The sequence below is a fragment of the Mobula birostris genome, chromosome 8, assembly GCF_030028105.1.
Source record: "Mobula birostris isolate sMobBir1 chromosome 8, sMobBir1.hap1, whole genome shotgun sequence".
Lineage (NCBI taxonomy): Eukaryota > Metazoa > Chordata > Chondrichthyes > Myliobatiformes > Myliobatidae > Mobula > Mobula birostris.
This window is the reverse complement of record NC_092377.1, coordinates 100,214,611-100,232,604: the sequence shown is the minus strand read 5'-3', so window position 1 is coordinate 100,232,604 and position 17,994 is coordinate 100,214,611. Positions and strand designations below refer to the sequence as shown.

At 46.4% G+C, this 17,994-nt stretch overlaps 1 protein-coding gene across 2 annotated transcripts in view; it reads right to left on the bottom strand.

Annotated features, from left to right (window-relative positions):
* LOC140201535 (NHS-like protein 1) overlaps positions 1-17,321 on the bottom strand; it is a 291,096-nt gene extending 273,775 nt beyond the window's left edge. For both annotated transcript variants that reach the window (XM_072265795.1, XM_072265796.1), the window contains exon 1: positions 16,707-17,321. In XM_072265795.1, coding sequence (XP_072121896.1) covers positions 16,707-17,124 — 418 coding nt within the window. In that variant the 5' untranslated portion in view covers positions 17,125-17,321. The remainder of the gene's footprint in view (positions 1-16,706) is intronic.
* Positions 17,322-17,994: the final 673 nt, after the last annotated feature.

The following is a 17,994-nucleotide window of genomic DNA, read 5'->3' as shown; positions in this document are numbered from 1 at the left end:
ACATTGTGTCAGCAGGAGGAATTGGTTTAGTTGTCCATTTGATTAACTAATTTAATTGGTTTAATACATCATTGTGGGCTGAAGGGCCTGTTCCTGTTCTATGAAATTTAGAGTTTTCAAAGTCTTCAACCAATAACTCCACCAAGTCTGCAGCCACTTTCTTTAAACCCTCAGGTGGAGGCCAGCGGGTCCCGGTGATCTGCTCGCCCCTAATGTGCTACTTTAATTTTTTATACCTTGCGACTGGGAATTTTTCATTTCCTTCCTATTACATGAAACTAGACCAGCTGTAACCTGCAGTGAGTACCACTGCAAAAATATTGATGTAACATATCGGCATTTCTGTGATCCCTGTTATAAATTCACCAGCCTCATTTGTTAGTGGCCCTACCTTCTTCCTACATGTTCATCTAAAGAATTTCTATTTACTTTGATATTACACACAAGTTTTCTATCAAAATCAGTTTTCTCCTTTCCTAAGAGCTTTTTAGTCTTTCACTACTGGATCGTAAAACTTTCTCAGAATCCTCTGGTCTCCTGCCAGCCCTTGCCAGCTTGTCATGGTGAATTTGTGGGGTGGCTGTGTAGCAGTTAACAAAACGCGATTATTGCATCAAATCAAACCAGCGAGAATTGTGATGGGGGCAGCCTGCAAGTGTTGCCATGCCTCCAGTGTCAATACAGCATACCCACAACTCACCAACCCTAACCTGTACACCTTCAGAAACCAGAGCACCCAGAGGAAACCCACAAGGTTATTGGGGAAACATGCAAACTCCTTACAGACAACAGCAAGAATTGAACACTGATCAGCAATCGCTGGCGCCGTAAACTCACTGTGTGACTGTGCTAACCACTACATTAATCTGACACTCGTAACGAAGAAGTATTGATGGACCTTTGTCAATTACCAGGAGAAGAACAACAGGATTGATACCAGACAGAAAAGAAGGGCTGAGCTAATGAATTAATAACAGCAGCTCAATGCTCTCTGAAATGCCCAGCAGACAAGTCATAACGAAAAGCTGATAAGTGAGCAGCTTTTAACACTGGACTCTCGTACTTGGTCAATGGCATCAGCTGATTACACTCAAATGGCCTTCGACACACATCCACGCATCAAAGCGACGAATCTGATCTCCCCCACCCCCTACCGGGTCGCTTTGAAAGTGATTCCTACACCACACTGGAAAACACTTACAACTCTGCACACCAAATGGGACAAAGGGTGACGGCTAAGACCATCCACCGCTAGAGCTTGATGAAAATGTTATTCTCCAGGCAAAGCCACTGTGGGCAGCACAGTAGCGGTGAGCACTATTACAACGCCAGTGACTGGGGTTCAATTCTGCCACTGTCTGTACATTCTCCCTGTGACCGCGTGGGTTTCCCCTGGTGCTCCGGTTTCCTCCCACAGTCCAAACACGTACTGGTTAGCAGGTTAACTGGTCACATGGGTGCAGTGGAATGGCACGGGGTCGTTGGGCTGGAAGGACTTCTTACCGTGCTGTATGCAGACAGACTGCAGTTTAATCACACAGTTCAAATGCAGCTGTCAATCAGAATTACAGTGCGCAATGGGGCACAAGGGGTAGCACTCGACTGCTGCTGCTTCATGTCCCGGCAAATGTTTCCCTTCAAATCTTTATAGTATTCCCTGCTAAACTCTACTAGAATCAGAATCAGCTCTATCATCCCTCACATAGAGCGAGAACAGTACGGCACATACAGGTCCTACAGTCCACGATGTTGTGTCCACCTGATTATCTACTCCGACATCAGTCTAACTAACCCTTCTCTCCCATATAGTCCTCTCTTTTTCTATCGTCCTCTCTTTTTCTATCGTCCATGGGCCTATCTAAAGAGGTTCTTAAATGTCCCTAATGTATTTGCCTCTACCTCCATCCCTGAGAGGGTATTCCACACACTCACCAGTCTGTATGTAAAACAGTACCTCTGACATATCCTCTATACAGTCAGCCCTCCTTATCCGCGAGGGATTGGTTCCGGGACCCCTCGCGGATACCAAAAAACGCGGATGCTCAAGTCCCTTATTCAACCTGTCAACCTGTGGACCTTAGGACCCAGCGGAACCCCAGACCTTATTTAACCTGTCCAAGTGTGGTGGACATTAGGACCCGGCAGCGGAGCTCTGAATGCACAGTGTTTCTGTTCACGAAAATAATCACGATCACGATTGAAAATAAAGTGGAAATAATAAAGCGATCAGAAAGAGGTGAAACGCCATAGGTTATTGGAGAAGTGTTAGGCTATAGTCGGTCAACGATCAGAACAATTTAAAAGGATAAAGTGAGAAAGGCCCTGCCCCGATGAAAGTTACAATTATTTTTTACGCAACGCAGTGGTTTAATTATTAGGTTTTGGGGTTTTTGGTTTTTGATCCCTCACAACAACCCAGCCGGGATGGAGAGTGCTCGGAAGCGGTCTGTCACTGGATCCATCTCGAGAATTTCTGTTCCCGAGCCTGGCGCTGAAACATACGTTTCTTAAGTGTTTTATATGCATAGAAAGGTAAAATATATACTATATACTAAGACAAATGTTTGACTCACCGACGCCAAATAATACCGGATGTACCTGTTCCGACTTACTTAGTAAGATAACCTCCAGTTTTTTCTCAATCCCAATTCACGATAACCTACGCACATCCTCCCGTATACTTTAAGTCATCTCTAGATTACTTATAATACCTAATACAATGTAAATGATATGAAATAGTTGTTATACTGCATTGTTTAGGGAATAATGTCAAGAAAAAAAGTCTGTACAAGCTCAAACAACAAGTGCTGGAAGAGCACTTCCGGGTTTTCCCGATTTGCGGGTGGTTGAATTCGAGCATGGGGAACTCACAGATAAAGAGGGCCAACTGTACTTCCTTCCAAACTCTTTAAAATTATGCCCCCTCATACTAGCCACTTTCACCCTGGGAAAAAGCCTCTGTGCATCCACTCGATCTCTGCCTCTTATCACCTTGTACAGCTCCATCAAGTCACCTCTCATCCTCCTACGCTCCACAGAGAAGAGCCCCAGCTCACTCAACCTTTCCTCATAAGACATTGTCTTTAATCCAGGCTGCATTCTAGTAAATTTCCTCTTCACCCTCTCTAAACCTTCCATATCCTTCCTACAATGAGGCAACCAGAACTGAACACAATACTCGATATGTGGTCTAACCACAGTATTATTCAGCCAGAGACTCATACCTCCAAGATGCAGCACAGAGCGTCATTGGAAGTCATTCCTGCCTGTGGCCATCAAACTTTACAACTCCTCCTTTGGAGGGTCAGACACTCTGAGCTGATAGGCTGGTCCTGGACTTAGTTCATAATTTACTGGCATAATTTACATATTACTATTTAACTATTTATGGTTCTATTACTATTTATTATTCATGGTGCAACTGTAACGAAAACTAATTTCCCCCTGGGATCAATAAAGTATGACTATGACTATTATAGAGCTGTAACATTACCTTATGGCTCTCAAACTCCATCACTCAACTACTGAAGGCCAACACACCATACAATTACTTAACAACTATGGACTTAAAGCCCAAGAACCTCAGTCAATCCACACAGCTAAGTTTCCTGTGTTTGGCCTTTAAATTCGACTTTCCAAAGTGAATCGCTTCACACTTTTCCAGACTGAACTCCACCTGCCACTCCTCAAAACAGCTGTGTATTCTGGCAATATAGCATTGCAATCTACGACAAAATTCTTAACTATCCATAATGCTACTCCTCGCATGCATCTAAACACGGGCATCGGAGTGACACGGCACATAACGACAACAACATCTAAACATACTCAAATAATTTGTTTGCAGTAACAACCAACACAAGCCAAGCATGTGCTGGTACAAATGACTACGGTACAGGTTCAGGTAGATGGAATTACCGAAAAGCTCAGGATAGCCTGAATGCGATCAGCTAATTGGCCTGTTTCTGTAATGTGGCACACTATGACTACGTACAACAGGGATTCAAACAAAAGAAAAACTTTTGGTCACCGGTTTGCTGTCGTCACTCATGGTATCCACTGCGAGACAGCTTTCATCTTCTGTCTGATTGAAGACCCTCTGAAGAGGCTGCCTGGGTCTCAGCTGTGATCGGCACAGACGAGGAGCACATTGAAGACCCTCTGAAGAGGCTGCCTGCATCACAGTCATCATCAGCGCAGACAAGGAGGCACTTCAAACACACGTGGGAAATCAAACACTTCTTTCTCCTGCTGATCATCCCAGTCACCTAGACCAAACAGTAGGCCTTCCAACCTCCTTCTGATCTTGATACAAACACAAACGATAACTTTGAGATAAGCTACTCTTTGACAAAGGCCCCATAGTGGTTTATGATCTTCAGATTCCACCTACCAATGTTGTCCCAGACACAAAGCAAGCAATCCCTTGCCAGCAATTCTTTCAACTGTAAAAAAAGTTTAGTGACTTCCTGAACAGGTGAAAAGCGATACACTGGCTGCTTTTGATGTGCAGTTTCTGTTGCAGGGAAAATTACAGGGCAAGTCTTGCCAAATGCAGACTCCGGGTCTAATTCCTTCTCAATGCCTGCCTTCTGTACCACCTGAATGTGTGGACAAAAAACTGCGTGTCATTTTTTCTTTGAAGTTTGTTTCCCCTCCCAATCTCACGTGGCTGAAATCCTGGATGTGGCCTGTCCTGGGGTTGGAGAACTTGTCTGTATGTGTGAGTGAGTGGGTGAGAGGGAGGGAGGGAGGGAAGGGGTTTGTGTTGATGTTGCGGTGGCCCGAAGACAGTCTGAGTGTGTGTGAGAGAGTGTGTTGGAAACGGGTTTGTGTTTATGTTGTTGCTGTTCTTCTGCTGAACACTGTGGGCATGCTATGTTGCTATATATTCACAGACACGCGCGCGCGCGCTTTGATAATAAATTCTGGTGCTGATAAGTGGCGACTCTTACTGTGCAGCTCTGATTGGAATCAGAGCTATTCCTGTTACGACAGCAGTCTTACTGTAATTTATAGTTCTTTTTTCCTATTTTGTATTGCAATATACTGCTGCCACAAAACAACAGGCTTCATGACACACACCAGTGATATTAGAGCTGGTTCTGATCATCTAGAACACAGAACACTACACCACAGTGCAGGCTCTTTGGCCTATGATGTTGTGCTGACCTTTTAACCTACTGCAAGATCAATCTAACCCCTCCCATCCACACAGTCCTCTATTTTTCTACACTCCGTGTGCCTATCTGAGAGTCTGTTAAATACCCTTAATGTATCTGATTCTTCCAGCACCCACCAATCTGTGTGTAAAAAAAACTTACCCCTGACGTTCCCTCCCCACCTATTCTTTCCTCCAATCACCTTCAAGTGATCCCCCTCGTATTAGCCATTTCTTCACTCTTGCTCGGTTCCTCCCTAACAGCACCACACATCAAAGTTGCTGGTGAACGCAGCAGGCCAGGCAGCATCTGTAGGAAGAGGTGCAGTCGACGTTTCAGGCCGAGACCCTTCGTCAGGACTAACTGAAGGAAGAGTGAGTAAGGGATTTGAAAGTTGGAGGGGGAGGGGGAGATCCAAAATGATAGGAGAAGACAGGAGGGGGAGGGATGGAGCCAAGAGCTGGACAGGTGATTGGCAAAAGGGGATACAAGAGGATCATGGGACAGGAGGTCCGGGAAGAAAGACAAGGGGGGGGGACACAGAGGATGGGCAAGAGGTATATTCAGAGGGACAGAGGGAGAAAAAGGAGAGTGAGAGAAAGAATGTGTGTATAAAAATAAGTAACAGATGGGGTACGAGGGGGAGGTGGGGCATTAGCGGAAGTTAGAGAAGTCGATGTTCATGCCATCAGGTTGGAGGCTACCCAGACGGAATATGAGGTGTTGTTCCTCCAACCTGAGCGTGGCTCAGTCCTGACGAAGGGTCTCGGCCTGAAACGTCGACTGCACCTCTTCCTAGAGATGCTGCCTGGCCTACTACGTTCACCAGCAACTTTGATGTGTGTTGCTTGAATTTCCAGCATCTGCAGAATTCCTGTTGTTTCCCTAACAGCACTGTGGATACATCCACACCTCAGGGACAGCCCATCACCACCTTCTCAAGGGCAACTAGGAGACCGGCAATTAAACGCTGCCTCAGCCTGTGACGTCCACACCCTTGAATGAATAAAATAAGTCATTTTTCTCACTTCTCTATTCAAAGAAAGTTTTTTTAAAAGGTGAGCTTTATCTGCCACATGCACATCAAAACATCCAGTGAACTGCGTTGTTTGTTTCATCAACCAACAGAAGGAGGATGTGGTGGGGGAGCCTGCAAGTGTCCCCATGCTTCCGGCACCAATATAGCACACTCATGACATTAACCTTAACCTGTACATCTTTGGAGTGTGGGAGGAAACCCACGCAGTCATAGGGACAGCATACAAACTCCTTACAGACAGCAGCGGGAGTCGAACTTGGCCTTCTGAGTGCTGGTGCTGTAGTGCCGGTGCTGTAGTGCCAAGCTGTCGTTCTCTCACACATGCCCAGCAACTCTCCCCTACTCTCCGACCACCCACCTATACAAAGGTATTCTTGCAACGGCCATGAGGAAACAGGAGAATTCGCAACATCTCTCGGGCAGCACACCGACCCTGGATCACTGCTGCACCCCTGCACAATCCGGACACAAGGAGCCTTTCAGCACGATGGAGCCCGACTTGAATCTGAGAGTCCGGGCCTTCTTGTCACTGTGGTACAAGGGCCTGAAGACACACACTCAATGTATCAGAACCAGCTTCTTCCCCTCGGCAGTTACATTTCTGAATGGATAATGAACCCATGTACACTATCTTGCAATTTTTTTTGCACTATTTAATTTTTTTAATATACAGTGGGTTCTGGTTAATTGGGCTATCTGTTAATCAGAGCAGCCGTTTATTTAGGACAACAAAAACTAATCGAGAAAATAGGTGAGATTCCCTTCATATATTTACGACAATATGCCACTTCACTGGGACAGAAAACTGTTGCCGAACATTTTCTAATGAGTATCAAATGTGTGCACGTTGCTTGGCCCCAGACACTGTACCACGTTTAGGGCAAATAGTTTTTAAAGAGGTGCCAGTTGCATGTATTTGTGTTCAAAACACAGTGATTTTTGTCACTGATAGTTGGCGAGAAATAAGCAGCAAGACAATTCAGAACTGTCTTTCTCACCACGGGTTCAAGCATTCAGGTTTGGAGATGCCAGAAACAGCCTGGAGTGAAAATGAAACAATTTCACTACTTCAACAAGACGGGAACTACAAAGAATCTGATGGTATCCACTATCATCTTGAATGTTACCTTTGGTCCCCACTAGTCTCACCTGTGGCTCCAAGTAGCTGTTTGCATGTGACAGCAGCCACACCTCAGTACACTGCTTCGACAGGCGGGCTGAACCAGGTGAGGACGGCTGGTCGGCCTCAGACCCCTGGTGAAGTAGGGACATGCCTATCCTGGCATGTGAAGTCAGCTCTGGCGGACTGGGAGGATGAGATCCAGTGGCCAGGAAGGCAGTTCTGGAACACTCCAGGGAGAGCGAAGGACATGGCAAGGCACAGAAGTAGTCATGGTCATCCACTGCAACCAAGGAAGCTCACGGTTGTGACGTCTGCTCGTCCCAATGGACCCGGTCTTCTGAGGTCAAAAGAGTGAGACTTCCCCAGTGCAACGGTTTTTCCAGTTTAGAAGCACTCCCTGTACGGCTTTCCTGTCATAATCAGACACAACAGACAACCACCAGCAGCATCGGTAGGGTTCTAATCTGTTACTCAGTTAACCAACAGCTTGCCATTTTTTAAAAAATATCTTTTCTACAGGGGCACAATTGAGGGCATCCCGACTGGCTGCATCACTGCCTGGTATGGGAACTGTACTTCCCTCAATCACAGGACTCTGCAGAGAGTGGTGCAGACAGCCTAGTGCATCTGGAGAGGTGAATTTCCCACTATTCAGGACATTTACAAAGACAGGTGTGTAAAAAGGGCCTGAAGGATCATTGGGGACCTGAGTCACCCCAACCACAAACTGTTCCAGCTGCTACCACCTGGGAAACGGTACCGCAGCATAAACCAGTAAATCTGCAGATGCTGGAAATTCAAGCAACACACACAAAAAATGCGGGTGAATGCAGCAGGCCAGGCAGCATCTATAGGAAGAGGTACAGTCGATGAAGGGTCCTGACCCGAAACATCGACTGTACCTCTTCCTATAGATGCTGCCTGGCCTGCTGCATTCACTTGCATTTTTTGTGTGTACCGCAGCATAAAAGTCAGGACTAACAGTCTCCAGGACAGCTTTTTCCACCAGGCCATCAGACTGATGAACTCATGCTGATACAGTTGTATTTCTACGTTATATTGAATGTCCTGTCATACATACTATTTATTATAAATTACTATAAATTGCACATTTAGATGGAGACCTAAAGAAGATTTTTATTCATGTATATGAAGAATGTAAGTAATAAAGTCAATTCAATTCAACTATTTCCATGAAATGTCAGTTAATTGGAGCAGCCATTTCATTGGGCCAAAATGTACTAGTCTCGATGTGTCCCATTTAACCAGAATCCACAGCATTTCTCACTGTAACTTAGATTTTATTATGTATGTCTTTTACTGCTGCTGCAAACAACACATTGCACAACATATGTGTAACGTGCTGTAATGTTTCACACCTAATGTAATGGTTTCACTGTAGCAGCAATGTTTGGGTTATAACTAGAGATAACGGAACTTTGGCATGTGGGCCATCCAATGAGAGGGATGTTGTTCTTGTGGGTCTGAGAGAAGGGATTTCGCGGTCTTTTGTTGGTGAGAAATGAAGAGAGGAGACGCAAGTGGAGAGAGTTGGTAGACTGCCGGACAGAGTGGACTTGGAGCGAGAGCCTGACGGTCAGCGACGCTCGGAGGACCAGAGGAGGTCACTCGGAGGACCACAGGAGGTCGATGGGGAACGAATGGACAGAACCGTGAGCTCCAACGTGCACATTCGGCTGTTTCATTAAAATGGGCCCTTTTTCTTTTTACTTTCTTTACTAACTCTATAGTCAGATTAAGATTTATAAAGTTCACTTGTTTAATTGCATACGGTGTACTATCTGATATTTTGCGGTGCGGATTTGTAATCGGGCAACACATCACGCAGCACCCACACAAACGAGATTTCTCAGTTCGGCTGGGTCAGAGGCCGTCTTCCCCTAGACGAACGTGTGCTTGCTGAATCTGAGGCTTACATAAGCCAAACACGAGGAAATCTGCAGATGCTGGAATTTCAAGCAACACCCATAAAAGTAGCTGGTGAACGCAGCAGGCCAGGCAGCATCTCTAGTAAGAGGTACAATCGACGTTTCGGGCCGAGACCCTACATAAGCCAGTGATTCTGTGGAATGAAGGCCAATGGGTGGTCCTGGGGCTAGAGACCTGGCTGTGCGTGTGAGTGGGTGGGAGGGAGGGGAAGGGATTTGTCTTGTTATTGCTGTGGCATTCTGTGGACGTGCTATGTAGGCGCCAGAATGTGTGGCAACACTTGTACCCAAGCACGTCTTTAAATTGTGTTAGTGTTAACTCAAAAGACACATTTCACTGGTGTACACACATGAGAAATTAATTTAACCTGAATCAATCAGTAACTCTCCCCCCGCCCACACCCCTCATGTTGCTATAGTTAAAACAGAGGTTTTCAAGTAGTATTTGTCTTCACCTCTTACAAGCAAGGAATGCTCAAAACTAATTGAATCAATTAAGTTTTGGCCAAGTTTATTGTCAGATGCACAAGTACACGAGCACAGGTACAATGAAAAGCCTTCTTGTAGCAGTATCATAGGCACAGAGCACCAGGTAGGCAGCATTCACAGGAAAATCAATGTCTTACTTATTAATCAGAAATAAGGTACTTAGAATAAGAAAAATGTCTACTTTAGTGCAAAGTGGTGATGGTGGTGTTGTGTGCCGGCCGGTTCAAGAAAGGCTTTAAGGGAAGTGGTTGTTCCTGAAGCTGGTGATGTGGGACTTCGGGCTTCTGTACCTCCTGCCCTACAGGAGCTGGAGATACTGGCACGGCCCAGGCGGTGGGGATTTCAGTCAGTAGGCTAATTGGTCACTGTAAATTGTTCTGTGGTTGAATATGCTAGGACTAAATCAGGGGATCGCTGGGTGGAGTGGCTCGAAGGGCCATATTGCATCTCAATTAATAAATGAATAAATAATCTTTGACGATGGATGAGGCAGCACCTCTTGTAGATGCTAGTGAAGGTGGGGAGGGAATAATCAGATAGCTCTTTAAAAGAGCAGATTCAGGCACATGGGAAAGATGGTTTCTTTTTATGCAGCCGGATTCTAACACACATTTTTTTGTTGTTTCTATTCCCAGGAAACCATTTCACATTGGCTCTCATTTCACAGAACAATTGTAAAAGGAAATTCTAGAATCCAGCATCCTACAGCACGGCAAACATCAGGAAATAACATTCCTGGCCTAAAACATTAGTATTTGGGTAGGGCAGACATCCCCCAGTGTTAAACACCTCCCTCCCTATAGCTGGTAAAATTCTTACCGCATCCAGGGAGTTCTGCAATTGTTTTTCCATTTACTATTGAGGTACTTCCTCCACGTTGATTAAAAACAAATTTTACAATGAAAAAGGTTTGCTTTACTTGCACACCAAAAGATAGTGAAATGCGTAGTTTACGTCAAAGCAAATCAGCGAGGATTGTGCTGGACAGATCAGCTTCCAGTGCCAACACAACAATGGCACAGCTCACAAACGCTAACCGTACAACTTTGGAATATAAGGAAAGCAGAGCACCCTGGACTAAACACACACATTAACAGTGAGAATGTACAAACTCCTTACAGATAGTGGTGGGAATCGAACCCTGGCGCTAACCATTACACCCCCGTGCTACCAACTCTTGCCTACCTCTTTGATAATTACCATAATCACACAGCAATACAGCACAGACACAGGCCCTCGGCCTTGTAAAAAACAGACAAAAATGCTGAAGAAACGACAAGGTTCCCGTCCAATTTGCCACAAGCCACAGAAAGGAACAACAACAAAAATGGTGGAGGAAGTCAGCAGGTCAGGTAGCATCTATGGAAAGGAATAAGGAGTCTACGTTTTAGGCCGAAAACCTCCATCAGTCCTGTCCGTTCATCATCCTCCAGCATTTTGGGTTAAGATTGTGCTTTCAGGTTAAGATGGCGCTGGTGAAGCATAACACCAACTTGCTGGTAGTAAACAAAACAAAAAATTTACTGAATTAATCACACTTTTTCTGGTAAACGACCACTGTAATCAATAGCCTGTAACTTCCCTTTCAGAGTTGAACTGTTGAACCACCTGTATGACCCGGCGTTCTTACGGTGTGAAATGAATGATGTCCCGAATTTGCAGGACGATTGTGAAATGGTGTGTACAGGCCGAAACAAGGCAGTGGTACCTGGACCCAAGACCCAGAGTGAGGAACAAGCCAATGTTTGGCCACTGTGGGAGTAGATTGAAGTGGATTCAAGTGGCAGACCTGAGGCAAGGCAGAGCCAAGGTGGCAGGGCCTGGACCTGGGCCCCAAGAGTGAGGAAAGACCCAAGGACTGATCAATTTAAGGGCCGAGCTGAATTGGAAAGGCCAGGTACAGGCCAAGTTGAGGTGGTGGGGCCACGATGATGAGGAAAGACCCGAGGTTTGGACAATTGAAGTGCCAGGCCAGACTGAAAAGGTCAGAGTGTTAGGGCCAGAGGTGAGGACAGGCAGTTCAGCGCGCAGCTCCACGAGGTTTACTGGTCTCTGCTCTGAAGTGAGGCTGCGGCCTGCAACTAACGGGCTCCTGGATCAGCTGTGACTGGCTTCGTGGTTGTGGACTCACTTTCATGAACTTCAGTTCTTAGTGCTATTGTGATGTTTTGCTTACTTTTATTGTTTGCCAGATTTGTTTTTTTCTGCACATTGGGTGTCTTTCGCGGTCTTCCTTTTCACTGGGTTCTCTGGGTTTCTTTGTTTTGTGGCTGCCTTGAAGGAGACGAATCTTAAAGCAGTATAGTATGCACACTTTGATAATAAATATATTTCAAACTTTGATTTTGTGTGTGTTACTCTGGATTTCCAGCATCTGCAGAATCCCTTGAGTTTATGATCAGATACTGCAGTCCTGATCAACCAAGGTTTAGAATTCAGGGCTCAAATCCTCTCTGCACAACACAACATTCCCAAGTGGGGAACTGTGGTGACAGGTGCTCTTGGAATTTTCCAAATCTTCCATAAACACATATACCAAAACAATTCTTCTCTTCACCTCTATTCACAACACCCACTCTCTCCATAGCATTCAAACATTGCCCTAAGATGAGATATGTCTCCCCCCTCCCCTCGCGCCCTTAAGGTCTTATATTGTTTGGGAAATATTCCTTGACACCTCACATCACAACCATACCACCCGTCGGGACAGAAGTGTAAACATCAGTACTGTATCCTCACACAGAGTTTTGCTGTCGAGTCAGCGCTGAGCTGCCGCCTCCATCGTCACTGTGACCAAGATCTGGTTTTACAGGTTGTCGGGATGGTTTTGGATGAGGGGAGAGGTTAGTGTTTAGGGACGGAGATGGGGCAGGGTTAGAGGTCAGCTGAGGTGTGAGGTGGGAGTGCCGTGCAGTCGAAGGGCAGCGATTCCTGAACATGGAAGTCAGTCAGCAGCCACAAAGGTACGCAGTCACTGGGGGTACCAAGGACGAGCGTCAGTGGGTTTTGACAGGGGTGGGGTAGGAAGGAGTTTGCTGTATGTTGGCTGTGTATTGCTCTGCTGATCATTGTGGGCATGCTACGTTGCTGGTGGAATGTGTGGCAACACTTACAGACTGTCCCCAGCACAAACTCTGCTGATTTCACCTCACTGTACATTTATTCATCAGATGTACACCACAACAATTTAAACTAACCAAGTGTCATATCACCTTTAGGCAATGCACAGTTGCCTTCAAAGCCCCAAGACTTTTGTCTCTCATTCCTACAGAATAGTACAGTATGGGAGCAGGCCCTCAGCCCACAATGTCAGGAACACGATGCCAAATTAAACTAAAGCTTTTCTGCCTGCCCATGATCCACATTCCTCTGTATCCATGTGTCTGTCTGACGTCACTCCCGTCCCTGCATCTCCTCTGTATTCACGTGTCCGTCTGATGTCACTCCCGTCCCTGCGTCTCCTCCGTATTCATGTCCGTCTGATGTCACTCCCATCCCTGCATCTCCTCCGTATTCACGTGTCTGTCTGATGTCACTCCTGTCCCTGCATCTCCTCCGTATTCACGTGTCTGTCTGACGTCACTCCCGTCCCTGCTTCACCTCTGTATTCACGTGTCTGTCTGATGTCACTCCTGTCCCTGCGTCTCCTCCGTATTCACGTGTCTGTCTGATGTCACTCCTGTCCCTGTGTCTCCTCCGTATTCACGTGTCTGTCTGACATCACTCCCGTCCCTGCGTCTCCCCGTATTCATGTCCGTCTGATGTCACTCCCGTCCCTGCTTCGCCTCTGTACTCACGTGTCTGTCTGATGTCACTCCCGTCCCTGCGTCTCCTCTGTATTCACGTGTCTGTCTGATGTCACTCCCATCCCTGTGTCTCCTCCGTATTCACGTGTCTGTCTGATGTCACTCCCATCCCTGCGTCTCCTCTGTATTCACGTCTGTCTGACGTCACTCCCGACCCTGTGTCTCCTCCGTATTCATGTGTCTGTCTGACGTCACTCCCGTCCCTGCGTCTCCTCCGTATTCACGTGTCTGTCTGACGTCACTCCCGTTCTTGCGTCTCCTCCGTATTCACGTCTGTCTGATGTCACTCCTGTCCCTGCGTCTCCTCTGTATTCACGTCTGTCTGACATCACTCCCGTCCCTGCGTCTCCTCCGTATTCACGTGTCTGTCTGATGTCACTCCCGTCCCTGCGTCTCCTCCGTATTCACGTGTCTGTCTGATGTCACTCCCGTCCCTGCGTCTCCTCCGTATTCACATGTCTGTCTGACGTCACTCACGTCCCTGCGTCTCCTCTGTATTCACGTGTCTATCTGATGTCACTCCCATCCCTGCGTCTCCTCCGTATTCGTGTCCGTCTGACGTCACTCCCGTCCCTGCGTCTCCTCCGTATTCACGTGTCTGTCTGACGTCACTCCCGTCCCTGCGTCTCCTCTGTATTCATGTCTGTCTGACGTCAATCCCGTCCCTGCGTCTCCTCTGTATTCACGTCCGTCTGATGTCACTCCCATCCCTGCATCTTCTCCGTATTCACGTCTGTCTGACGTCACTCCCGCCCCTGCATCTCCTCCGTATTCACGTCTCTCTGACGTCACTCCCGTCCCTGCGTCTCCTCCGTATTCGTGTCTGTCTGATGTCACTCCCGTCCCTGCATCTCCTCCGTATTCGTGTCCATCTGACGTCACTCCCGTCCCTGCGTCTCCTCCGTATTCACGTCTCTGTCTGACGTATCTCCCATCTCTGCTTCACCATCACCCCGACAGCCCATTCAAGGCAACCAATAAAATTTACCCAGCACATTTCTTCAAGCTTTCCCTCTCTCTCCTTAAGTGTTCCCTAATAGGTGAAATCTCTGGAAAAAGATTCGAATATCTATCCTATGGCGGTATCTCTAATTTTATAAAGCCTGCAGGTCTCCCCTCAGTCTCCAACACAACCCAGGTTTACCTATCCACTCATAGCCTCTAATCTAGGCAGCATCCTGATGAACCTCTCATGAACCCTTTCCAAAGCCTCCACATCCTTCCTGCAATGGAGAGAGCAGAAATGCATACAGTACTCAAAGTGCAGCCTAACCGTTGCAGTAATACTATTTCCTACTCAATGCCCTGACTAATGAAGGCAGTCATCTGAACTGCACAAGCAGAGCTAAATCTCAGATATCTAGAATTTGCATTTATTTGTTTCATCACAGGCAGATACTCTAGGTAAATGGTGCAGCACAGTACAGACCCTTTGGCCCACAAGGTTGTGCTAGCCTTTCAACCTATTCCAAGATCAATTGAACCCTTCCCCCCTACATAGTAATCCATTTTCTATCATCCATTTGTCTTTCTAAGGGCCTGTGAAATATCCCTGATGTGCAGTGCATTACTGATGCCCCACCCTCCACGTAAAAAAATCTGACATTCCCCCACCCCCCCAAACATTCCTTCAATCACCTTAAAATCATGTCCCCTTGTACTGTATTCCCCATTTCCATCCTGGGAAAAAGCCGCTGGCTACCCAATCAATGCCTACAACAGGAATTCTGCAGATGCTGGAAATTCAAGCAACACACATAAAAGTTGCTGGTGAACGCAGCAGGCCAGGCAGCATCTCTAGGAAGAGGTGCAGTCGACGTTTCAGGCCGAGACCCTTCGTCAGGACTAACTGCGTTCACCAGCAACTTTTATGTGTGTTGCTGCAATCAATGCCTGTTGGGTTTCCTGCAGGTGCTCTGATTTCGTCCCACAGTCCACAGACCCACAGGTTAGTAGCTCATTGTAAATTGTCCCGTGATTAGGCTAGGGTTAAATCAGTGATTGCTGATCAGCATGGCTCGAAAGGCCTATGCCGCACTGTATCTCTCTATAAACAAGGAAATAAACAAACTAAATCATCATCTATCAAGTCACTTCTCATACCCCTTTGCTCTGAAGGGAAAAGCCCTCACTCACTCAACCTGTCCTCATAAGACATGCTCTCTAATCCAGGCTGCATCCTGGCAAACCACCTCTGCACCCTCCCTAAAGCTTCCACATCCTTCCTATAACGAGGTGACCAGAACTGATCACAATACATTCTGCATTCATCCGTCCAACAATGCATTCTGTTTAATACCTCCGTGTAAATGTGTACACAGTGAGTTATCTGGATGGCCCGCAGAACAAAAGCTTTTCACTGTTTCTCACTGCATGTGACAATAATAAGACAAGACCTATAGTTAGATTGATGCTATTCCAGCACATTTTCACCATACCAAGCACAATGACAAAAAGGGTTAAACATTTACAAAACAAAACACGTAAGGGAAAGACAATGCAAATTCCCTCTTGAACGTGGGTACAAAACATCTAAAATTATATATTATTTAGTGGCATAAATATAGACCTACTACAATAAATGTAGACCAGAAAGGAAAAAACAAACACTAAATTACAATTCTCTCCTTTAACAAGAATTCCTTTATAAAGTGCACCCTCCTATTAGTTAAAAACAAGTTTCGCACCGTTGAAGACACAGGTTGTACCCGTTCCGCCTCCAACAAGCCACATTAAATTTGCAACGTCTATCTCGTCCAAGTCTCCGGCACAAACTGTCTGATGACACCCTGCACTCTCCCAGGTTCGATTTAAAAGACAAACGCGCAGCTCAAATCGTACTCCCAAGGGGAATTGATCCCAAGCAAATTTCCAAATAAATATCGCGAAAATTATCCTACAAATGTTTCGTAGATTGCGTGTTTGGGTTTAAATAAATCAAACTCAGTAGATCCACGAAATTACATAAATATGCAATTAAGTAACAGATAGCTGATTTAACTTAAAAGATGAACTATATTAAGCCGCAAACTTTCATAAGACATTGGCCAGGAATGTAGGAACTTTTTTGACATCTCAAGTGTTCAACAGCAGCACCATAACCCTCGTGTTTAAATGCATTTTTGTACGATTACTTACGGACGGCGACCTTCTTGGCGTCGAGGCAGAGGGAGCGTTGTTGCAGGCTCTGCGACCGGGTGTAGAGGAGACTGCAGCGGGCGCACAGCGAACTCGCCTCCGACTCCAGCTCCTGGAAGATGCCGCTCGCCAGGCGGCTGAGATCGGCCAGCTGCCGGAGCAGGGAGACCAGAGTGTAGCCGGACACGTCCTGTAAGGTCTGGAAGAGGAAGGGTCGCCTCCTGCTGTTGCGGCTGGGCTGCAGGGAACCCGGGAGCTTCCTCCGGCTACTCCGCCTCTTTATCCTCTTCTGTAGCCCACCTCCGTCCTGCTCGTCCCCCTCTTCCTCCTCTCCGCCAGGTTCACAAACTCTGCCAGAGTCTTCGGTCCTCAGCCTGGACACCAACCGGGGTTCCACCACCCTCTTGTAAAAAGGCATCCTCTTGAAAACTTATCTCCCCTCTCACTTGCTGCAGTGAGTTAACAAAAAGAAAATTTGTATCCTTTTAAAAATAAATCAGGCCATTCCAACTTTCCATTTGGATACAATCCACAGTCTTCTCCGACATATTCACTGCTGAGCAGAAATGAAAGCCACACAGACACACGAGGACCGAGAGTAAACTGCACACAACCCCTACCAGCAACACAGAAAGGGAGGGAGAGGGAGTTTCACTGAACCAGGAACATGAATTCAAATGTAGAGTAGAGGGTTATCCATAAAAGCAGGAGTGACTGCAACCTGGAAGCAAGGAATGGACTGTCGTTGATAAAACCGGGAGTCAGATCCAGAATAGGCAACTTTTATAACAATACAGAATCACAGACTTATACAGACTCGATGGGCCAATTGACCTGATTCTGCTCCTAGGTCTTATAATCTTATGGTCTTATGGAAAAGACCTTTTGGCATGGCTCATCTATACGAGACAAAGTGCCTATCCGAGCTAGTCCTGTTAGTCTGGGGTTGCCCAAATCCATCCAAAAGGTGTTCCTGTCTAAATGTCATGGAGTTATATAGAATGTAAAAAGTCCCTTCTGCCCAACTTGTCCACAGGGGTCCACCTGAGATGGTCCAGTGTTTGTCCGATATCTATCCAAACCATCTCTATGTCGGAATGATAGAGCATGCAGACAGGTCCTCCATCCTCACTCGTCCATTTTCTATCCAGGTACTTGTCTAAATGTTCTTCAAATGTTGTGATCGTACCCACAGATTGAGTGGACAGCCCAGAGACTTTTCCAAGGGCGGTAATAGCTAGTACCGGAGGGCATAATTTTGAGGTCTTTGGAGGAAAGTATGGGGAGG